Source organism: Drosophila eugracilis, unplaced genomic scaffold (assembly GCF_018153835.1).
Source record: "Drosophila eugracilis isolate 14026-0451.02 unplaced genomic scaffold, ASM1815383v1 contig_2088, whole genome shotgun sequence".
NCBI lineage: Eukaryota > Metazoa > Arthropoda > Insecta > Diptera > Drosophilidae > Drosophila > Drosophila eugracilis.
The window spans coordinates 6598012-6618109 of record NW_024572964.1 but is presented as its reverse complement, the minus strand read 5'-3'; the positions used below and the strand labels follow the sequence as shown (position 1 = coordinate 6618109).

The 20098-nt window shown below is 43.0% G+C and overlaps 10 protein-coding genes across 10 annotated transcripts; 4 read left to right on the top strand and 6 right to left on the bottom strand.

Moving 5' to 3' along the window:
• The first annotated feature begins 79 nt into the window (after positions 1 to 79).
• LOC108107904 (NADH dehydrogenase [ubiquinone] 1 beta subcomplex subunit 5, mitochondrial) lies at positions 80 to 1113 on the top strand. Its single transcript, XM_017215710.2, has 4 exons — positions 80 to 253; positions 324 to 553; positions 727 to 833; positions 893 to 1113. Exons 1-4 carry the CDS (start codon positions 169 to 171, stop codon positions 1029 to 1031), a joined length of 561 nt encoding a protein of 186 aa, XP_017071199.1. The 5' UTR covers positions 80 to 168; the 3' UTR covers positions 1032 to 1113.
• LOC108107906 (autophagy protein 12-like) lies at positions 1114 to 1732 on the bottom strand. The gene is made up of 3 exons (XM_017215711.1): positions 1574 to 1732; positions 1382 to 1518; positions 1114 to 1321 (listed from the first exon to the last, which is right to left on the bottom strand). Exons 1-3 carry the CDS (start codon positions 1647 to 1649, stop codon positions 1199 to 1201), a joined length of 336 nt encoding a protein of 111 aa, XP_017071200.1. The 5' UTR covers positions 1650 to 1732; the 3' UTR covers positions 1114 to 1198.
• Positions 1733 to 1816: 84 nt separating this feature from the next.
• Positions 1817 to 4712, top strand: LOC108107900 (protein KRI1 homolog). Its single transcript, XM_017215703.1, has 4 exons — positions 1817 to 2008; positions 2070 to 3574; positions 3640 to 3803; positions 3861 to 4712. Exons 1-4 carry the CDS (start codon positions 1891 to 1893, stop codon positions 4612 to 4614), a joined length of 2541 nt encoding a protein of 846 aa, XP_017071192.1. The 5' UTR covers positions 1817 to 1890; the 3' UTR covers positions 4615 to 4712.
• On the bottom strand, positions 4630 to 6288 carry LOC108107902 (differentially expressed in FDCP 8 homolog). The gene is made up of 2 exons (XM_017215705.2): positions 5497 to 6288; positions 4630 to 5440 (listed from the first exon to the last, which is right to left on the bottom strand). Exons 1-2 carry the CDS (start codon positions 6239 to 6241, stop codon positions 4728 to 4730), a joined length of 1458 nt encoding a protein of 485 aa, XP_017071194.1. The 5' UTR covers positions 6242 to 6288; the 3' UTR covers positions 4630 to 4727.
• A 262-nt stretch (positions 6289 to 6550) lies between these two features.
• LOC108108187 (larval serum protein 2) lies at positions 6551 to 8852 on the bottom strand. Its single transcript, XM_017216133.1, has one exon. The coding sequence runs from the start codon at positions 8850 to 8852 to the stop codon at positions 6747 to 6749; it is 2106 nt and encodes a 701-aa protein (XP_017071622.1). The 3' UTR covers positions 6551 to 6746.
• An 871-nt stretch (positions 8853 to 9723) lies between these two features.
• Positions 9724 to 10284, bottom strand: LOC108107645. Its single transcript, XM_017215230.1, has 3 exons — positions 10081 to 10284; positions 9839 to 10025; positions 9724 to 9787 (listed from the first exon to the last, which is right to left on the bottom strand). The coding sequence occupies exons 1-3, from the start codon at positions 10108 to 10110 to the stop codon at positions 9756 to 9758; spliced, it is 249 nt and encodes an 82-aa protein (XP_017070719.1). The 5' UTR covers positions 10111 to 10284; the 3' UTR covers positions 9724 to 9755.
• A 110-nt stretch (positions 10285 to 10394) lies between these two features.
• On the top strand, positions 10395 to 12819 carry LOC108107643. The gene has a single exon (XM_017215229.1). It carries the CDS (start codon positions 10800 to 10802, stop codon positions 12696 to 12698), a length of 1899 nt encoding a protein of 632 aa, XP_017070718.1. The 5' UTR covers positions 10395 to 10799; the 3' UTR covers positions 12699 to 12819.
• Positions 12820 to 13003: 184 nt separating this feature from the next.
• LOC108108078 (Y-box-binding protein 1) lies at positions 13004 to 16840 on the top strand. Its single transcript, XM_017215960.1, has 4 exons — positions 13004 to 13442; positions 14589 to 15317; positions 15439 to 15539; positions 16011 to 16840. Exons 1-4 carry the CDS (start codon positions 13292 to 13294, stop codon positions 16056 to 16058), a joined length of 1029 nt encoding a protein of 342 aa, XP_017071449.1. The 5' UTR covers positions 13004 to 13291; the 3' UTR covers positions 16059 to 16840.
• Positions 16841 to 16936: 96 nt separating this feature from the next.
• On the bottom strand, positions 16937 to 18108 carry LOC108108080. Its single transcript, XM_017215961.1, has 2 exons — positions 17523 to 18108; positions 16937 to 17413 (listed from the first exon to the last, which is right to left on the bottom strand). The coding sequence occupies exons 1-2, from the start codon at positions 18045 to 18047 to the stop codon at positions 17012 to 17014; spliced, it is 927 nt and encodes a 308-aa protein (XP_017071450.1). The 5' UTR covers positions 18048 to 18108; the 3' UTR covers positions 16937 to 17011.
• A 255-nt stretch (positions 18109 to 18363) lies between these two features.
• LOC108107592 lies at positions 18364 to 19914 on the bottom strand. The gene is made up of 3 exons (XM_017215155.1): positions 19498 to 19914; positions 19214 to 19437; positions 18364 to 19148 (listed from the first exon to the last, which is right to left on the bottom strand). The coding sequence occupies exons 1-3, from the start codon at positions 19813 to 19815 to the stop codon at positions 18638 to 18640; spliced, it is 1053 nt and encodes a 350-aa protein (XP_017070644.1). The 5' UTR covers positions 19816 to 19914; the 3' UTR covers positions 18364 to 18637.
• Positions 19915 to 20098: the final 184 nt, after the last annotated feature.

The window sequence follows — 20098 nt, the reverse complement described above, 5'->3', positions numbered from 1 at the left end:
TTGTGCTTTGACGCCAACTAACATCAACTCACTCAGCCATATGTGGTGTAATCGATAAATCAAAACACACCGACGGTCCATCTTAAGTGTGACCGTTTGACGTGCTGCTCGCAACTTTGACACGACCAGCTCCAAAATATCGTAAGAGTTACGAAAAACTACTTTAAAATGGTTGGTTGGAGCCGTTTGCTGTCGCCGGCGGTTAAGTTCGCCAGCTACCGGGCTGTCCTCCAGGAACCCGCCTGCCGGAATGGTGAGTTCCCCTTGGAAAATCGGTCGTAAACACACTTTACATTACGCAACCAAATATTCTGGATTTCTAGCTCTGCAGCAACAGCTGCGCAGGATGGGAGGCGATCATGGACACCATCACATGACCATCAAGCCATCGCGCTTCCAGTGGGACAAGTTCAAGGATCTGCTGCACTTTTACGTAATGCTCGGCGTGATTCCAGTCACCGCGTTGGTTCTCTATGCGAACATCTTCGTGGGTCCCGCGCAACTGGCTGAGATTCCCGAGGGCTATGAGCCCAAGCACTGGGAGTACGAGAAGGTATGATAACTTTTATCCTAATGCACAGCTGAGATGAAGAAAAAATACACTACATATCTTATTATTATATATTATTTTAGCTTTGTTTAAAAACTTTTAATTACTACTAAACACTAAGAAATAATGAAATTAAATGTACAATTTCTTAAATCTCATATCTCTATGTTTTTCAGCACCCTATCTCTCGCTTTATTTCCCGCTACTTTTTGAACTCGGAGCAGCAAAACTACGAGAAATCCTTGCACTACCTCTTCGAGGAAAATGAAAAAGCCCAGATTCGGTAAATCAGAACATTTATTTAAACACAATTTAGTATTTAACAATTACCAATTATTTTAGTCTTCTTGAGGACGAAGTTCGTCGCAAGATGTCTGAGCGCCAGGATTACCAGTCCTACTACTACCGACCTTCGGTGGCTAAATACCACAGGATTTCCAAAGAGGCTGCAGACGAACTGGAAGCCTTGCGTGGAGATTAGAAGACCCCTTGTAATATTCTAAAAATACAATTGTTAGGCTCCCATTTTGGGGGAAATAAAGTGTGAAATCGAGTTCGCAAAATCAGCTTATTCACATTTAATAATATACAAATTAAAAAGTAGTCGAATAAATACTTAAGATTTAGCAAAGTCATGTGCGTATCGATTTAGCCCCACGCCTGATTCTTGCAATAATAGAGTACCAGTTTTCCATTGGTTCCATGACACTCGTACAGGTTTTTAATTATCTGATCGGGGGCGGGTGCAAATGTCTGATTAACGTACAGGAACTGCAATGTTTAAGATGCAAAATGAGATTAGGGTTCTTCTGAACTTGGAATAGCACTTGCAATTTGCTCGCTGGCATCAAGTTTAAGAAACTTGTGAATAAACTTCTGTATCCAGCTGACGGTTTTGTTTGGATCCACAGTCCAGGTTCTTTTTTTGATGATGGGCACATTCCCAGTGGCGTTGAGGAGGATACAAACTGATAACAAAAACCTTGTGATAATAGCAACCGAAAGATAATAGTGGATTCTCACTCTTTGAGCCATCTTTGTCAGCGGGCGTGGTAGTGGATGTGCTCAATGCCGCTTGGGATTCTGGTGTGTCTGCCATCTAAATGGAATGTTGCTAAATCGATCTAAATTTATTGGCTGAAATTGCCAATTGTAAATATAAAATATTAAAGATGGTAGAAATGCTACAGAAGCATCGATAGGAGTCACGCAATTACAATATACAATATTTATTTGCCCATCTCTACCGATAACATGTTATGATATGTTATTTTACGTTCGGCCATTATCGTAAACACGTGTGGAAGTTTATAAAAGGGTCGAGGAAAATAAACAATATTATGAATAATAAACTTTTCGAGGGCTCTGACGATGATGGCGAGGAGCTGCAGCTGTCCACCAACAAGGACTATGCCAAGACCTACAACATCCTGCGCAAAAAGGAGCTGCTACAGAAATGTAAATTTGAATACCTACGATCATTGGGCTGCACTCAACTTTATTTCTTCATAACATTTAGATAAAGATCGGGGTTTGGATGTTTCTGAATCAGAGTTCGATAGCGACAGTGAATCCTCCGAGGAGGATGAGGTGGATCCCAAATTCGACCAGGAATTTTTCAAAACGCTTTCTTCCCTGAAGAGTAAAGATCCACGGATTTACGATAAGGGCACGAAATTCTTTAATGAATCTTCATCTTCCGATGAGGAAGATAAGAATGAGGAGTCGCCTAAAAAGACAAAGAAATCCAAGCCAGTCACTTTAAAAGACTACGAACGAAAAGTGATCTTAGACCACAATGGCAAGTTCGAGAGTTCCGATGACGAGCAGCAGGAGAGGGAGCAGGAAGAACTACAGAGAGCCCAGTCTCCCACCGCTGTTGAGGAGGAGCGCCGTCTCAAAGCAGAATTTCAGAATGTAATGAACCAGGAAGACGATGGTGAGGATGAGGAATTTGGCGGTATATTTAAGAAACGTAGCAAGACCAAAGAGCAAACGGCAGCCGAGGAGGCAGACTTTGCCAAGTGGCTAGCAGGAAAACAGGAGGAGATTCAGCAAACTGACAAGGAGCAGTTGGAGCCCCTAAAACAGTACTGGAATAGCAGCAAACTGACACAAGGTGAGAGTTTTCTTAGGGACTATATCCTTAACAAAGGATATGCCAACACGGATGAGTCCGCCATCCCCACCTACGATGAAATTGTTGGAGAAGCTGCCCCACTTTCCGAGGACGAGCAGGAACTAGAAAAGCAGGCGGAGTTTGAACACAAGTACAATTTCCGATTTGAAGAACCAGATGCAGACTTCATCAAGCGCTATCCCCGAACCATCGAACAATCAATTCGTCGCACAGATGACAAGAGAAAAGAAAAGCGCAAGGAGCTAAAAGAGCGTAAGGATCAAGAGAAGCAGCAGAAAATGAAGGAACTAGACATTATCAAGGATTTGAAGCGCAAAGAGATTCAAGAGAAGATACGCAAATTGAAAGCAGTTACGGGCAATGACGAACTAGCTTTCAAGGACGAGGAACTTGAAGAGGACTTTGATCCGGCAGCGCACGATCGGCGAATGCAGGAACTTTTTGACGATGAGTACTACAATGTAGACGAGGGCGAAGAAAAACCTGAATGCCCCTCTGACATCGATGAGTTGGTGCTAGAAGATTGGGATAACTACGATCCCAAACAGCACCGAAATACGGACGATCAGGATTACGAGGAGCACTGCGAGGACGAGGACTTTAACATGGACTGCGACTACGATCCGTCCGCTTCCAAGCAGCAACTCCAACAGGAGCTAATCGAAAACTCCCGGGGTCGTAAAGGACGAAAGGGCAGAAAGAATCGGTTCATGGATATGATCCTGGCGAATAAACCGGCATTCAATCCTGAGGACGAGAAGACCTATAGTGAGTACATCGACGAATACTACCAAATGGACTGCGAGGATATCATTGGAGATCAACCGTGTCGATTTAAATATGTGGAAACTACACCCAACGATTTTGGACTGACGATAGAGGAGGTACTTTTTGTTGACCTTTATTTAATTTAATAGAAATTTTATATAAATATTTGATATACTTACAGATCTTGCTGGCCAAGAACAAGGAGCTCAACCAGTGGGCTAGCCTCAAGAAAGCTGTCCAAACCAGGCCGGAACATGTAGAGAAAAAAGAGCAACGTTTGTATAAGATGAAGGCCAAGAATGAAGACCTGAAGCGAAAAATATTCAAGAGTCTTTATGGTGAAGGGTAAGTAATTCTGAGTGATGTGGCTTAGAGGTAAATTAAAATGTTTTTCTATTGTAGATCTGACGATGAGGATCAGCCAGCACCAGAATCAAAACCAATTTCCGAAACGTCAGTTCCAACTGAAAATGCGCCAATGCCTACGGAAGGGTTATCTAAATCTAAAAGAAAGCGACTTAAACGCAAAGCTGCCGCAGTAGCAGCAGCCAGTGCCCCGAAGATTTCTAAGGAGGAACCCAGGGAATCAACTGAAAACGGTCAGAAAGAGGATAGCGAAAAGAAGGACGATCCTCCTAAGATCAAAAACGTTGGAACTCAAAAAAGTAAAAACCCCGCACAAAAGTCAGAAAATCCGAAACCCAAAAATGCCTTCAATAATAACAAAATTGTTGTGTCTACAAATGGGGAAAATGGAATCGAAAAATCACAAGAGTCAACGGCGCATAAAAACGGAAAGTCCAACAAACCGCTTAAAAATAGAGAAAGTGCACCTACACAGCCCGGAAAACCAAAAGGAAATAATCCTTTTAATAAGCAAAATACAAAACCTAACCAGAAACTTGACCTGCCACCAATTCATAAAAACCAAGGGGACAACAAAAAAGCACCTAGAAAAGCTACAGGTTCCAATCCTTTTAGCAAATCTAACCCAAAAGCTAGTGCACCTTTCCCAACCAAGAAAACAAATAACTTCAAGGCGAAAAACAAAGGAAATAATAACCCCAATGGAATAACAGACGATCGATTAAAAGCCTATGGAATAAATCCCAGAAAGTTTCATAAGCGGGAAAAATATGGGAAGAAGGATAATTGAATGCCGAAATAAATCTAATAATAATAGTAGTTATATACTTTGTAGATACATCTTATGTACATATGATAACATATTAAAAACCAGCACAGCACAGTTAACTATGATTAAATCAGTTACTCTGCGGGAGCCACGTCATCATCGGTGGCCTCTTCGTCATCATCCTCAGTGCTCTTCATTCGATCCAATTGGAGGCGTCGCTCTTGAATGCGTATGCACTTGGGGCAAATCATGTTTTTACGCGTGAGGCAAACTCGGTGGAAGATGGAGTTGCATTGATCACACTTGATGCAGCCATCATCGAAGGGGAATATCACCTCGTTGTTGCTGCAGATCTCGCAGATGTAGGCCTGAGCCAGGCACATGGGGCAGGATCTTATATGATCATTGAAAGCCTTGAAAACTCCCTGCAAAAATTCTGTAAGTTCTCCGGTTTCCACCTGCGTGAGATCATTTAATGAATAGAACTCATTTGACTGTGCCAGGTGTCGTCTGACGCCCAGTTGCTGATCCACCAATTTCAGTTCGGTAGCGATCCTACAGGCAGCCAGATAGTGACGCATATGCACCAGGTTCTGGCGTAATTTCTTCACTGCACACAGCTTTTCCACAAATACAAAAAGCTTAGGATTATCCTCCTCCAACCGGATCAGGGGCTTGTTAAGAAATAGCCTGATCTCTTGAAGCGCTGTACGTGATACTCTGCGTGGAGAAAAATCCCAGTTGTGAATTATGCGGGCTGGTATAAAGTTGCTATCATTCCAGTTGCAACGGGGGCAGTAGTACAATCCACTATAGTCGCACAATCGGGGTTCAATCCATGTGTTTTCTGTAAGGAAAGAGTCCAATGACTTTGAACGAGAAAAAAAAAAGATGTTAGCTTACTTATATTTAGCAACGTTCCACACTCGGCGCACTTGTAACCCTGAGCAGCCAGTCCGATTTCAGGGCAGATCTCCGAGATGGGATGCTGACGCTCGGAGACCAGCACATGGGCACACACCCTCTTTACGGCGTCGATGCACTTCTGATGAACCAGAAATCCACAATCGCTGCACACGTACGAGTTCTGCACAACGCTCCAAATGATAGCAGTGCAATGGTCACAGTAGTTTCTTTTGGCGGCTGCCTGCAGGCGACTCCTCTTGCCGTGATGCGGATGATGGGGTACAAAATGATGACCCACCACTGCCCGGATGGCGTTCATAACGACCATATCAGATGACAGGGACTGCTGCTCTTGGGCCTCCTCCAGTTCCTGAAGGGAGTAGCGCAGATCTACCAGGTGCCGCACCAGCCATCGTCGCTCTTCGCTAAGCTCCTCGCTCAGTAGAACGAGATCCCTGCAATGGGCAATAGCCGCCTGAAGGTCCTGGATATTCGCATCGCTGGTGAAGATTAGACGCCATTGCTCGCGCACTAAGGAGGCGGGAATGGGCAACGCCCTGTATTCTCCTTGCGGACCACTTTCCTCGGAGCCCCCTACTTCGGATCCAGATCCAGAGGAGCCCCCAATGCCAACTGTTGATCCTAGTGAGGATGAGGCGTGCAACAAGTTGCTAGCGCTCTCGTTAATCAGCTGCGCCACTGTGCCCGGAATGCTAGTCAGACTGTCTCGCCAGGAGCTCATTTTTGGGGGAAAAACAACAAGCCTTTTGTCTGTTTTTTTTTGTTGTAGTCCAGGGATACGAGCCAGTAGTTTAGTTTGGATAAGTGAACTAGTTCCTATTTAAAGAGCTAACTTCAGGTGGTAGAGCCCATCCCTGATGTAGCTTATGGGCGAAACAAATACACTGCCAGAAAAAAATGGTTTGTTATTACTACTCACATTTCTTATAAATAATAATTTAATTGCACTAATGAAGTAAGTTTTTATATATCACTACGTCTAATTTTGAAATATTTAATATTAAAGAATACAAAATAAAAATTCTGTAGATTTGTTTTTTGGGTACGTTTATTGTTGAATGGTCACAAGGTGGACTGACAAGTTAAGGTAGAACTGAGTTAAATTATGGATTCTATGGGGGGAAGTGGATGTAGACAAGAGATAACATGTAAGGATCCAATATCGTTAATTCGTTGGTGATCGTAATTCGTATTCGTTTAAGATTCGTATTCATGAAGTCTAGGATCTAGACAACGTTGGTGTGCTCGTCGCGATGGAAGATCTTGACGTCGACAAACTTGAAGTTGTGGACATCGAAGTAGTAGTCGTGCTTCACCGGTCGGTTGAAGGGGAATCCGAAGGGCAGGGTGTCCACATAGCGGGAACCGTGTCCAACTCCGCAGCTGATCACAGGATCAAATCCGGTGAACTGAGCAACCTCGGGCTGATGGTATGGGTAGACCATGTAGAAGAACTGGAACACCTGACCGCCCTTCTTACCGCGTGGCAGCATCATCCTGTTAGGTACACCGCAGTGGGCCTCCGACTGGTCAAGTTTGAACTTGTAATCGCTGTTCGAGGCGTCCATCAGTTTCTGGTAGAGCTCCAGGTAGGTGGTACGGTCGTTCACCCAGACGGAGAAGTCACCGCTGGCCCGCTTGATGTGGTTAACGCCTGCCTCCAGATGCACCTTGAAGTGCTCCAGTTCGACGAAGTTCTGGTAGTTGTACTCCAATGGAATTTCGTGTCCATGCTCATCATATTTGGGTCCAATGAATACCTTGACAACAGCATCCAGGGCCTTGTCGGCGGTCACATCCATGGTGAATTCGAAGGGTTTGTGGTTGAGGCGCTGCTGGCGGGCCTTGATCACATAGCTGGAACCCTTGTAGTGGGAGTTACGGCCGAAGACGTACAGAGGGTCCGTAGCACCCTCAACGGCAGGCTCCACATTCACGGCATTGCTGATGTCGGAATCGAAGTACTCGAAGTAGGTGGTCAGACTCTCGGGCATATGGACAGCATCGATCTGGACACCCTCGAAGGCGTAGTCCTTCTTCTTGTACTCGGGATAGGTCTCCATCAGATGCCAGTAGTGGCCCAACAGGGTCTTGTACACCTCGTAGAAGATGGGGTCACGCATCGAAGTATCGTAGTGCATGAACAGACCAGGGAAGCTCTCATGTCCGCTTCCGTAGTGGTGTCCCTCATTCACGATGAATCGGTAGAGCTTGTCCAGACTGCCGTAGAACTTGGTGTCCACACTGTCCTTATTACCTTGGATGATGTTGCCAAGAATGTTGACGGCCTCCTGGTCGAATTTCTCGTTCTTGTGGATCCAGTCCATCACGCGCTGCGTGTACATCTCAACGTGCTCAATGTTCTCGTAGTTGTGGTTGTGGTAGAAGCTGTGGTGGTTCTCACGGTGCCACTGGGGTACTCCGTAGTAGCTACGCAGGTTGCTGGCATAGCCAGACTCCGTAGGGACGTACATGTTGAAGGCCGGAATCTCACCAAGATCGTGGGACAGACGCTCCAGGTACCAACGGGCCAGCAACTGCCAGTGAACAAACAGGTACAACTCACCACGACGATCCTTGTTCAGGACATGACCCTCGCCGCCTTTGGTCCAGAAAGGATAGTCCAAGTTGAAGTAGTAGTAGAAGGAGTTGAAGCCCACATCTTCCAGGTAGTAAGCGAGATCGTGATCGTAGTTCAGGGAGCCGTGGGCATTGGAGTAGTTAGCCCGGATGACAACGTTGTAGATGTTATCCATCTGCTTGACATGATGGAATCCGTGCATTTTGTAGTGCTCAGCCCATTCTAAGGCCTGGCTGTCGAAGAAGCTCCATGGGTGGATCTCGTAATGGGCTGGAAAGACGACTCCCTCCATATCATCACGGAAGAGACTAGCGATGGTGAAGGCGTAGACGAACATCTGCTTGTTCACGTGCTGACGGGCCCAGAATACGGCGTGCTGGAAGGTCTCCCAGTTTTGGGCGAAGTAGAAAAGACGCACCAGACCCACAACATACTCTTCGTGCTTCTCGTACATCACTGACCACGGCATGTCATCGGTGAAGGGCTCATGTTGCCACAGCTCAAAGAAGTGCTCCAACATCTCCGGATGCATATAGTCGGCCACATGCTCCCACGGCTTGTACTCCAAGTAGCTGGTTTCATATTGGTGCACAAAGACATCGTCCTGGTAAATATGCTGCAGCATCTGGAAGATGAACTTCTGCTTTACCAGAAAGTCCTTGTCCGCCACCTTGGAGTCCAAGTGCTTAGCCTGGCCCAGAACAGCCAGCAAGGCCACAGTAACAACTGCAATCGCCGTGAACGACTTCATCTTGTCGAATCGAATCGAATCGTACTGATGCAGTGTTCGCAGCCCGTATTTATACCCCAAGCTAGCCTATTCACAGATTGCAATGGCCAACGACCTGTCGTATCCGTAGCCTTGACACTCCTCCGCCGGATCTGATCGACCCCTAGAACTCAAAAATCTCAAAGCCCATGATGCATCCATACTTGCAGGCGATAAGAACTCAAATTATACAGTAATTCGCATAAAAAAAGACATTATCTAAAACTCAAGAATAATATTTGGATGCTACTAAAAGTCTTTGTTCTTTATTTCTTAAAAAATAAATCTTTCAGTCAAAACACTTTTAGAACCATTCAAATATTATTCATTGTCTTTTATTAAGAGACATAAAAAATTACAACAACCTTATACCCTTTTGCGTAAAATATACTAATACTAATAATAATATTCTTAAAAATTAACTTTATTTCTTTCCGTGCAATGACTTTTACTTTATCAAGTTGTAATAATTTTGATTTCTACCTATCAACATTTGACAGGCCCTCTTCTTTAACCCACTACAAAGGCGATTAGGATTACATTGTGAAATGATCACCTGTTGATTAAGGTGTTACTAGGCAGCTCTTTGATAAGCTTGCAGTCGGCTTTGTTTGCCTGGCCGCCAAGTATTACGGCGCATCCATTATCAATCGATGCTAAAAATATTCCAAATTGCAAAACACGGAGCATTAATCATGTTGCTGGGACAACAACTCGTGTAGACAACAAAGAACAATGGACCATCGAAAGACCCATAGTCCAATCAAGAACATATCGGAATATGACATCCCCCTTACACCTATAGCTTACCAGTCTCCAAGCCAGATCCATATATTAATCTTCAATTGACATAATCGAATACGGATGCACTCTCATTCGGAAAAGTTATTCTCTCACGAAATCTTTATATAAATTTTCTAAATAACAAATTTTATTTTACGAAAAATAACCATTTCGAAGAATATTACTATCGGAGTTATTTGGCGGTTGGATACGTGGCAATCTTACGGCGAGCTCCCGATTTTGGTCGGGTACTTCGTTTAGAATATCATTAGGATGTTCCGCCTGTCGACTTTGGTAAGAGGCTCGTGGCTCCACAGATCTATAGAATTCGGTTGTCCTTCGCTGCGGATACATCTCGCAGCTGTTTAAGAACTACAAAACTTATTTTAATAAAAAGGCCAAAATTTAGATATATAAATAGATTTACTGGTCCATTAAAAGGTAGAGCATTATCCATAGTAAAATCTTGATTATAAATTAAAAAAAGTTGAGAATTTAGAAATTTGTTTGGAATTTGTTTAGTTACTCAAAAAACCTGAAACTGAAATATTTTATATAAATGTAAAATCCAGGGCTTCTTTATTGTACATATAGTAACTAAAAGATTTTTAGAAACCATTAATGTTCCTTTAAAATAAAACATTAGGAATACAGAAACTCTAATCCAAAGTTTTTAAAATAAGATTTCTTCTAATCAAATATTATACCCTAATCAATGTGAATATTGCTGCGTCTTTCACAATGACTTTGAATATTGATATGATTCACCTGATAGAGCCTATTATGCAGATTTAGAACAAACAACACCTTATCAGTATAAGTATTCATTAACCCATAATTTAGTTCAGGTGATTAGCTACTAGCCAATATGGCATATAGAAAGTCGCCAGGTGATTTTGTTAAAGCAAATTGAAATAATATTATTTTGTTAAATATGTTCTTTATTTTACCTGTTACAACATAATTTGCCTTTATTAAAAACCAAACAGCAATAAAAAAGTACTTAGTTACACACCCCAAGAAATCTTAACTAATGAACTTATCACGCAATGTTTTTCCTAATTGAGGATTACAGTACCCAAGGGACCATATCCACAGGTTAGGGCCAGCTGCAAAAGATTCACCTTGTTAGTTGCTTTTTGGAAAATGGAGTCGTTGGTTGCTTTTCTGCTTTTATTTTATCTTCCCGGTATCTGTTCCCTGGCCAATATTGCCTGCCGGATAGCCGAGAAACAGAATGCCCAGGTTACCTATCTGTACCGCTGTTCCAGCTGTACGTCTTCTTTTGATCCGGAACACTGTGCTCTGGAAATGGAACTGTATCGCTGCGTGGGCAATCGTTTGCCCGTCATTACGAGGAATATCGAGGCACATGAACTAGAACCATTGCGACAAACGGACAGTCTGAGTATCTTCCACATCCCAGCTGGTGACAAAGGGGAATCACTGGTTCGCCGTATCTTAAACTTGTTAAATCCCCGCCAGACTTGCAAACATCTGCATAAGTATCTGTTTATTTGGCCGGACGCCAGGGAAGATCAGCTCCAAAGACTTTTTCAAGGTAGTTGGGATAAGAGCTTGCTCTACGGGTTGGCCATTACCCGTAAGGATAATGGTACCTTTGACTTTGATCCCTTTGCATTAGGGGGTCTTAAAGTGGTGCAGCTGTCGGGAAATGATTTATATTACCCCCATAAGATGATGGATTTAAGGGGCTACCCATTGCGTTTCTCCATGTTTACGGATCCTTTAATGGCTGTGCCAAATAATCCTGTGGAAAGTGCTGGCTATAGAGCGGTGGATGGAGTGGCTGCCCGAGTGGCTGCCAGTATGTTAAATGCCACCGTTACGTACGTCCTACCTGAAGATAACGAATCCTACGGTCGGTGTTTGCCTAATGGGAACTACACAGGAGTGGTGAGAGATATAGCAGGCGGTCACACCCACTTTGCTCCCAACTCTCGATTTGTACTGGACTGTATTTGGCCAGAAGTTGAAGTGCTTTATCCTCACACTCGTCGCATACTTTACTTGGTGGTCCCCGCCTCTGAAGTTCAGCCGGAGTACTTGATATTTGTGCGCGTCTTCCGGCGATCCGTTTGGCACTTGCTGCTGGTTACCCTTTTGGTGGTGGTATTGGTCTTCTGGGTGATGCAGCGGTTCCAGAAAAGGATTCCGCGCAGCGGATTTATTCATTTTCAAACCCCGTGGTACGAGATTCTCGAGATGTTTGGTAAAACACATGTCGGTGAGCCGGCAGGGAGACTATCTTCTTTCAGCTCGATGCGCACCTTCTTCATGGGTTGGATCCTGTTTAGTTACGTCCTTACTACCATCTACTTTGCCAAACTGGAGTCCGGATTTGTGCGTCCTAGTTACGAGGAGCAGGTGGACCAGGTAGAAGGTCTAGCTCATTTGGATGTGCACATCTATGCAGTAACTACCATGTATGATGCAGTGAGGGTCGCTCTGTCTGAACACCAATATAGTCTGCTTGAAAAACGTAGTCGCCAGTTGCCCTTGGGATTGACTACATCCTATTACCAACTGTTGGTAAGCCGGAGAGATCGCCGATCGGCCTTTATTATGCGCGATTTTCATGCTCGAGACTTTCTGGCTCTCACATATAACTCACAGGCGGAGAGACCTGCCTACCACATCGTCAAGGAATATCTGCGCTCCATGATATGTACCTACATCTTGCCCAGAGGATCTCCCTTTCGTCAGCGGTTGGACTCTCTCTTCCGTGGCTTTCACGAACACGGTTTCTTTGAGCACTGGCGTCAAATGGATCTGATTACCCGGGACGGAACATCACCAAATGCCGAGGAGTTTTACGAGGATCTGGGAGATCAGACTGACACGGATACAGCGTCCACTGATTCGGCAATTCGTCATAATAAGAAAGTGGTTCTTACTTTGGACATCCTGCAGGGCGCCTTCTATCTCTGGTCAGTGGGCATCGGGATCAGCTGCCTAGGATTCATCTTGGAGCATGCTTATCGAATCTGGAAGAGCCAAAAACAATCGATGAAAATAAATTAAGCAGTGATCTTAAAGAGGAGATGAAAACCCAAACCAAGATTCAAATACAAATTACAAATATTTGTTCTTTAAATAAAGCTACCTTCAAGTCTTAAGCTTAAAGCGTATCTTAATGAAGTTTTTAAACTCAAGCTAAATGTCCAACTTTTCATATAAAATTGATTTAAATTCAAATCTAACAGACTTTTTAACAGTACGTTGTGGACCGAATGTCTGCGCCTAACAGCACGCTAGATACCACTATTTTGTCATATATCGATAGCTTCACATATCGATAAGCTGCACGAAAGCAACCCTGCCTCCGGCTGTCATGTTTCACTTCCGGAGCTTGCGAACAAAATAGAATCGCTAAGGCAAAGAAAACCCTGCGAGTGGCGAGTGTTTTAAGATCACACTCACAAACAACATCCAAAGTGGTTAGTGGCAGTTGAGAGAGTGCCAGAGACCCCGAAAAACAGCAGGGAAGACGGATAATTAGTGTGCGGCACTCACAACCACACACACAAACCTCCAACAACAACATCAACAGCCTCGCTCGCTTTTCCCGCTTTTCGTTTATAACTCATAATCAGTTATAATAACAACGATAAACGATGGCCGATGCAGAGAATAAGCCACTGGCCGCTGAGCAACAGCAGGAGCAGCAGAATCTGCAGGAGCAGGACCTCGAGCAGGAACCGCAGGACGAGCAGCAGCTGCAGGGACAGCAGGGCAAGCCCGCTCCGCCGCCCAAGGAAGTCATTGGTAAGAGTGAATCTCTAGCCTTAAGTCCAAATCCCAACCCATTTCATTCATATGCAAAGAACACATGGCGGCTGCTACCAAAATAGCATTCAAAAAAAGGAGAAAAAAAAGACCGAAGAAACATGCCTCCCTGAGCTTGTGTGTGTGTGTGTGTTTGGGTCTTAAAATATACGCGCGTCGGCCATTTTGTGCGGCTAAAGGCAACGCATATATATATGTATGGACAAATGTTCGCGCCGCCGGCTAACCAAATTGAAAATTCTGCCTTTTGCCGGTCGTCTGTCTATCCGCCCATCCGCCCACTACCAACCCTCCCTGTTTCCCCCTGAAAAACCCCCTCATAGACTCGTACACTCGGCACACAAACACGCACACACAGAGGCAGCCAGGGCAACCCAATTTGTTAATGCGCGCGCAGAATGAGTGCGAGCGAGATGGCAGACAGCCGGTTCGGATGTGTGTGTCCATTGTTTTGGTACATCTATTTGTACACACCGCACCACACTCACACACACATACAATGCGAATCCAAAACACGAGACTTATAATGTAACCAATACGAAATAAATTGATTTAAGTGTTTTTACCAAATCATTCCCTAAATAATTATTGAGTAACTATAGATTTAATGTTTTATGTATCGTTCAAAGTAATTTGAAATTATAGCAATTGATATAACCTATTTGGTTCTTCCAAAACATAAAAATAACTTTTGCCTGTTGTTACCCAGCAAGTTGTGGTAATAAAACTCTTCCACACTCGAATTTTCAGCATTTTCACACGCTTCATTGAGTTTTGAAAAACAACGCATTAGGTTTTCTTTCGATTAAATTGCGTAGTTGGTAGTCTGTTGGTTATTACGAGATTACAACTATTATTACGAAAATTACCGAATTATCAATGTTAACCATAATTAATAACAAATGTCAGATCATGGGGCCAAGCTTGTTGCTAACCAGAATTTTATATTTTATTGATTTACTCTTCCTTAAAACTTAATCTTCATAATTAATCGCATCAGTGTGTTATTTTTTTCATTCAAACGAAAAACATTGCAACAGGTTCCTAACAAATTTTAGAAACATTGATAATAATACTAAATTAACAAAGTAATTAAATACATAATTTTACCCATACCATTTGCAGCCACCAAAGTTACCGGCACCGTCAAGTGGTTCAACGTGAAGAGCGGCTACGGCTTCATCAACCGCAACGACACCAAAGAGGACGTCTTCGTGCACCAGAGCGCCATTGCGCGGAATAACCCCAAGAAGGCGGTCCGCTCGGTGGGCGATGGTGAGGTCGTTGAGTTCGACGTGGTCATTGGTGAGAAAGGAAACGAGGCGGCCAACGTGACTGGTCCTTCCGGCGAGCCGGTGCGGGGCAGTCAGTTTGCAGCAGACAAGCGCCGTAACTTCCGTCCCTGGATGAAGAAGAATCGCCGCAAGGATGGTGAAGTAGAAGGCGAGGAGGTGGAATCTCCAGCCCAGCAGCAGCAGCCGCCTCCATCCGCTGACGGGCAGCAGCAGCAGCTCCAGTCCGGCCCGCGTCATCCCCGCCAGAACTTCCGCCGATTACCACCCGGTGCACCACCCGGTGGACCTCGTGGTGGCCCTCGAGTACCATCTGGTGGCGCTCCTGGTGGCCCCCGGCGTCACAATAACTACTATCCGCGTCAACCGCGTCGCGGACTTGGAGGCGGTGATGGCAGCAGCGCCGAACCCGGCGTTCACGATCAGAATCCTGAGGGTCTGCAGCGAGGCGAGGGTCAGGGACCACGTCGCGGTGGTGGCCCACCAGGTGGACCTCAGAGGCGCTTCTTCCGACGCAACTACAACAATGTACCGCCACAACGCCGCGATGGCGGAGAATATAGTGAGTAGTAGTCCCGGGCTAAAGATACATGCATTAGATTTTAGATCGTTTAAAAAAGCAGTATTTTAGTACCCTACGATTTGCTATTTTTCTAGTCCTAATATTACATGTATCCCTACAGTTCAAGGTCAGGGACCACCACGCCCTCAACAGCCACGCCCTCGTCGCCAGAATCGGAAACCAAATGGCCCTGGCGGTGGTTTGGAGCAGCAGCCACAGCAGGTAATGAACTAATCACCACAGCAGAAACAACTGAAACTTCTTCGCCAAAGCAAAACTACGATAACAACATCTAAATAGTAAACATCAACTACAACTAGCGGCAACTATAACAACAAAGTCTACAATAATAACATGGTGGAGGTCTCTTTACAAATGAAAGACTTACTAAAATGCATTACAGATGGATTCATAAATAACCACTAACCAGATCAAAATCAACAGCCACTCGCACTCACACAATCAGAGAATCAGCGATAAAGAGGAGAAACCTTAACACTTAACTTAGAGGCTTTGGGTCTAACATTCTTTTATTTTTAGTTTACCTGTAACTAATTGGCTAACAAACACAAACACAAACACACATTTAATGTAAAAACGAAAATTGCATTTTACTTTTAACATTTGAAATTTTAAGTTTTGTACTTATCATTATGATTTCTGCCCCTCGTTATCCCCACACAAAATACTTAGAACGGCGCTCAAGAGCTGCAGAATACAACCACAGAGAGCACTGCATAAAAAGGACCGTCTAACCGTCAAAGAAAACATCAGCAGTAGCAGTAGCATATAACAACAATCGCAGCAGCAGCACAACATCATCAACATCAGCAATCACTGCAAAATGGAGCAACAACATCAGCAATTATATTGCAGAAATTTGCTAAATGAGCCGCCGCGTTTTTTCGGTTTGTTTGCTTCTTTGTTTTGTTTCGTACGACAGCAGAACGAATTGTAAAACTTATACATCAAAACCAAATTTTTATCAAATTCAAAAGAAATCTATAATGCCTGGCCGTCAATGATTGCAAAAATGTCGAATTGTATTACACGAAACCAAAACTATTAAAAAAAATAAATTCAAATACGCCCAGCAATTTAGATAGCGTCCCCAATTTACCTTATATTGTTTATAAAACTTTTTATTTATTTTTGAAACTCGTTTTATCGAACGTTTTTACGTTGTGCGTTAAGCGAACCCAATAAATAAGTTTCTCGTATCAAAGATCAACATTAATCATTTATAACCACACTCAATTTTTGTCCCATTAATACATCATCTTAAATCGAGAAATTCAAGAATCAGGCGGAAGCGAGGCCCCACTAAATGTATCGAAAATGAAAGCAAAGCAGAGCAAACAAACAAACTTAAGTGAGAAAAAATCATGTAATTCACAGCAAACAAATAATAAAAAAAAAAACTGTAAAAGAAGCAAGAAATATACAATTGCAAGATGGCAACAAAAGAAAGTAAAAAAAAACTTTAAAAAACTTATTGGAAAAAATAAAAAAATTGAAAAACACACCAATGACTTTTTTTAATACTCAATTCAGTTTATGAAAACCTGAATTTTTCTAATGGGCAACCATTGCCATCCCATTTGGAAACACATTAAAAATTAGTTGAGCAAATCATTTAATCTGCATTGTAAATTGCTTACTCTAGGGTAGATATTATTGGCGTGGTTGGGTGCTTATAGGTTTGTGGTCAAAGATGTGACGGTCGAAATATTCAGTCGCTCTAGACGTCCCAAAACAAGTAGCTCGTCAATAGAACGCTTGGCATAGAACTTTTGATCCTCGGATAAGCGGAGGAAGGCATGTGCCCAGGCTTTGGCATAGGATTCAGCTTCGGACAGGGAACTGGCATCGAACGCGATGCCACATTCCGTTGGTTTCGTCTCGATTGCCTCATGTCCAAAGTCTGACGAAGTTTGCTGGATATCATTTAGATCCAGTTCAATGGGCACCTGCTCTATTGTCTCAACTGTTTCAATCTCTTCTTCCGGCTCTGCCTGAATCGACAAGTTCTCATCAGAAAATAGCTTTAACAGCGGACGGGGGTTTGAGGATTCCAGATCCCTCTCGGATTTGAGCTGAAATTTAAAAGTTTAAACTCGTTTAGAAATGAATATGGTATGTAGAAGACAGTGCAAAAGTTTAGGTGTCACTGAGCTGTATTTCTCTTGACCACCACACACTTACGGTTTGCTCCACGGCAATTTCCTCTTCCAAATGGCCCTCTATTTCGTCCTCCGCGTCACTGTACTGGCTAAGTGGATCCATGGCCACTTCGAAGAGTTGTTGGCATTGGGTAACATAGGATGGCGTTGGTCGCCGGATTGTTGATCTCTGATTTCGCACCGCTAATGGCGCGGCATTGTGAACAGTGGCTTGTTTGTAGGAGGGGCTCTTGTCGCTGTTTAGGGCATTCTGCTTGAGGTAACGCACGTGGCACTTATGAATACGAAGATTGGAAGTGGTACCACCGGTTGACTGCATTACGCGCTTGCAGCCAATGCAATAGTACCTCCATTTCAGCTTCGTCCCATCAGAACGAGCTATTTCCCGATAGACGTTCCATACGGAGCTCCGCTTGTTCTTCTTCACCAGCCGGTATTCCCCTGTGTTGATCTTGAGCAGGATGTCTAGCTGGGCCTCCGTGCACTTTTCCTCCTCGTCGATGGCATTTAAGATAAACATATTTCGGTTCGCAATCCTGATGGTCATAGCAAAAACACAAACAGCCGGAGCAGAAAACTGGGTGGCATCACAGTATCGATTCCCGATTTAATACAAACCCGATATCCAATTTAAAATAATCGATTTTTGCAAAGAAAAAGAATGATTATCGTATATACTTAAACATAATTTGAATATTCAAACCATATATTTTAAACATATACTCTTTTAAAAGGTTTTGATTTCCATTTCCCCGTAGTTTTCTATGGCTTCTTTGACAAAACGATATAAATGTATAATTCTGAAAATATAACCGACCGACTGGCAAGATTTTAGTCAATTAAATTTGCACACATTTGATTACTTAGATAGAAGAAAACCTATTCACATTTATTTCAAACAAAATCTTAGGTATTTAATTCGCATAAATCACGTGATCTTAAATTATTAACTTGGGCAAATGCCAAATTAAACATTTTTGAATTTGCAAAAATTTGTGTCAAATGTAATAATCTTTAGTTTCGATGGGCATTTTATAAATAATTTTAGGAAATAAATTTGAATGTAATAGATTAATTATTATGCTTATTCAATATATTTAATGACAGGAAACATTGTATATAATTAAAGTAATTTTTTCACGATTTTGAGCCTTTCTTCGGACTACTAAGAAGATCAAACAAACTTTTATGAAATGACGACATCTCTCGTACAAAATAATTCATCAATTTAAATTTTTTCTTCTCTATGACCAGCTTTTCCTCCTCTATTTCCATCATTCTCGCCGTTCTTTTGCGTTTAGCTCTTTTTATTTCGCTGTTCTTGGATGTCTGTTGATCGAGCTCGTCTTCAAAGTTTTCTTGGGAACGTACGGTTGAGGATTCTTCGATTTCCCGTATGATATTGTCTTTTAGAACCCGAAGTTCATCTACGTCTTCCTGGGATTCTTCCTGATCTTCGCTGTAGTCATCATCCTCAGTTTTTATGTACTTTTTCTTTGGAGAGTTATCAAGTGAAGTGTTCCTACTTAATCCATTTCTAGCGTTATCTTCTACTAGGTTATGTTCAGAAGTAAGAATCGTTTTCATGGACTCGAAATACTCCCATTTAGATTGTTCCCCGGTCGTTTTCTCAATGTGAGCTTCTCGCCTGAAACAAAATACGTACAACAAACTTTTAATTTGTACTTATATATCCCTTTATCTTTTTCTTACCGATATTGCTGGGCCATATCTTCAAGTTTGTTTTTAATTTCCGTAAAAGTAAATCCCAAAGTTTTCATTTCGACAGTCATTTTCCAGATAACTTTGACACGCCGGCGAGAATCTCGCAGATCACGGCAGTGGGCTGCCCAAAGTTCAAGGAGCATGTCGGTTGCTTGGTACGACCACTCCGGAGGCTGATAATAATTCGGCCGCCGCTCCGATGTATACGTTCCCTGAAAATAAGAGTTGCAATTGGATTAATTGGCAAAGAACTCGAGCATAGGATGTCTTACTTGTTCCCTGGGTTGTGGCTCCATATCGACGTATGTCCCTTCTGATGGATCTTGACTCCGCAGGTAATCCACGTGACATTTGTGGGCGCGTAGATTCGTTGTATTAAAGGATCGCATGACGCGCTTGCAGCCGGTGCAGAAGTAGAGACCATTTATAATGGCACCGTCGGAGCGGACTATTTCTCGGTAAACCTTCCACACGCTGCTGCCCTGTTTTCTCCTCAGCAGACGGTACTCGCCGCTAAACACCTTCATCGAGATTTCTCGGTTGGGCTCCTGGAATTTAGACTCGTCCTCCATCGTACGCGCATCTATCATTTCGTTCTACGCAGAAATTCTTATAAACAAAATGCGTACAGCCAGTGTTACCAGATTCTCAAACAGCGGTTCCACCAAATGCTCTTCACCAGTTGTAAATTCCCACTAAATTTAAACTTGCATGTCAGAAACCTTTAATTAGAGAATATTAAAAGTTCTAAGAAGAGAGAATTTACATGATGATGAGTTACATTTATTATTTATAAGTGCAGAATGAAATAAGAATTTGTTGTCGTCCATTTAATATAAATTGGACGTGACGTATCGATATTTTATTGCATAA

Coding starts and splice junctions, on each gene's coding strand:
- LOC108107904 (XM_017215710.2), top strand. CDS start 169: ATGGTTGGTTGGAGCCGTTTGCTGTCGCCGGCGGTTAAGTTCGCCAGC. Junction 254..323: donor GGAACCCGCCTGCCGGAATG/GTGAGTTCCCCT, acceptor CTGGATTTCTAG/CTCTGCAGCAACAGCTGCGC. Junction 834..892: donor AATGAAAAAGCCCAGATTCG/GTAAATCAGAAC, acceptor CAATTATTTTAG/TCTTCTTGAGGACGAAGTTC.
- LOC108107906 (XM_017215711.1), bottom strand. CDS start 1,649: ATGGCAGACACACCAGAATCCCAAGCGGCATTGAGCACATCCACTACC. Junction 1,519..1,573: donor TGACAAAGATGGCTCAAAGA/GTGAGAATCCAC, acceptor TTTTGTTATCAG/TTTGTATCCTCCTCAACGCC. Junction 1,322..1,381: donor TTGATGCCAGCGAGCAAATT/GCAAGTGCTATT, acceptor TAAACATTGCAG/TTCCTGTACGTTAATCAGAC.
- LOC108107900 (XM_017215703.1), top strand. CDS start 1,891: ATGAATAATAAACTTTTCGAGGGCTCTGACGATGATGGCGAGGAGCTG. Junction 2,009..2,069: donor AAAGGAGCTGCTACAGAAAT/GTAAATTTGAAT, acceptor CATAACATTTAG/ATAAAGATCGGGGTTTGGAT. Junction 3,575..3,639: donor TTGGACTGACGATAGAGGAG/GTACTTTTTGTT, acceptor ATATACTTACAG/ATCTTGCTGGCCAAGAACAA.
- LOC108107902 (XM_017215705.2), bottom strand. CDS start 6,241: ATGAGCTCCTGGCGAGACAGTCTGACTAGCATTCCGGGCACAGTGGCG. Junction 5,441..5,496: donor TGGAACGTTGCTAAATATAA/GTAAGCTAACAT, acceptor CTTTCCTTACAG/AAAACACATGGATTGAACCC.
- LOC108108187 (XM_017216133.1), bottom strand. CDS start 8,852: ATGAAGTCGTTCACGGCGATTGCAGTTGTTACTGTGGCCTTGCTGGCT.
- LOC108107645 (XM_017215230.1), bottom strand. CDS start 10,110: ATGGATAATGCTCTACCTTTTAATGGACCA. Junction 10,026..10,080: donor CTCTACCTTTTAATGGACCA/GTAAATCTATTT, acceptor TAAGTTTTGTAG/TTCTTAAACAGCTGCGAGAT. Junction 9,788..9,838: donor ACCGCCAAATAACTCCGATA/GTAATATTCTTC, acceptor TTTGTTATTTAG/AAAATTTATATAAAGATTTC.
- LOC108107643 (XM_017215229.1), top strand. CDS start 10,800: ATGGAGTCGTTGGTTGCTTTTCTGCTTTTATTTTATCTTCCCGGTATC.
- LOC108108078 (XM_017215960.1), top strand. CDS start 13,292: ATGGCCGATGCAGAGAATAAGCCACTGGCCGCTGAGCAACAGCAGGAG. Junction 13,443..14,588: donor GCCGCCCAAGGAAGTCATTG/GTAAGAGTGAAT, acceptor TACCATTTGCAG/CCACCAAAGTTACCGGCACC. Junction 15,318..15,438: donor CCGCGATGGCGGAGAATATA/GTGAGTAGTAGT, acceptor GTATCCCTACAG/TTCAAGGTCAGGGACCACCA.
- LOC108108080 (XM_017215961.1), bottom strand. CDS start 18,047: ATGACCATCAGGATTGCGAACCGAAATATGTTTATCTTAAATGCCATC. Junction 17,414..17,522: donor AAATTGCCGTGGAGCAAACC/GTAAGTGTGTGG, acceptor TTTAAATTTCAG/CTCAAATCCGAGAGGGATCT.
- LOC108107592 (XM_017215155.1), bottom strand. CDS start 19,815: ATGATAGATGCGCGTACGATGGAGGACGAGTCTAAATTCCAGGAGCCC. Junction 19,438..19,497: donor AGCCACAACCCAGGGAACAA/GTAAGACATCCT, acceptor TCTTATTTTCAG/GGAACGTATACATCGGAGCG. Junction 19,149..19,213: donor GATATGGCCCAGCAATATCG/GTAAGAAAAAGA, acceptor ATTTTGTTTCAG/GCGAGAAGCTCACATTGAGA.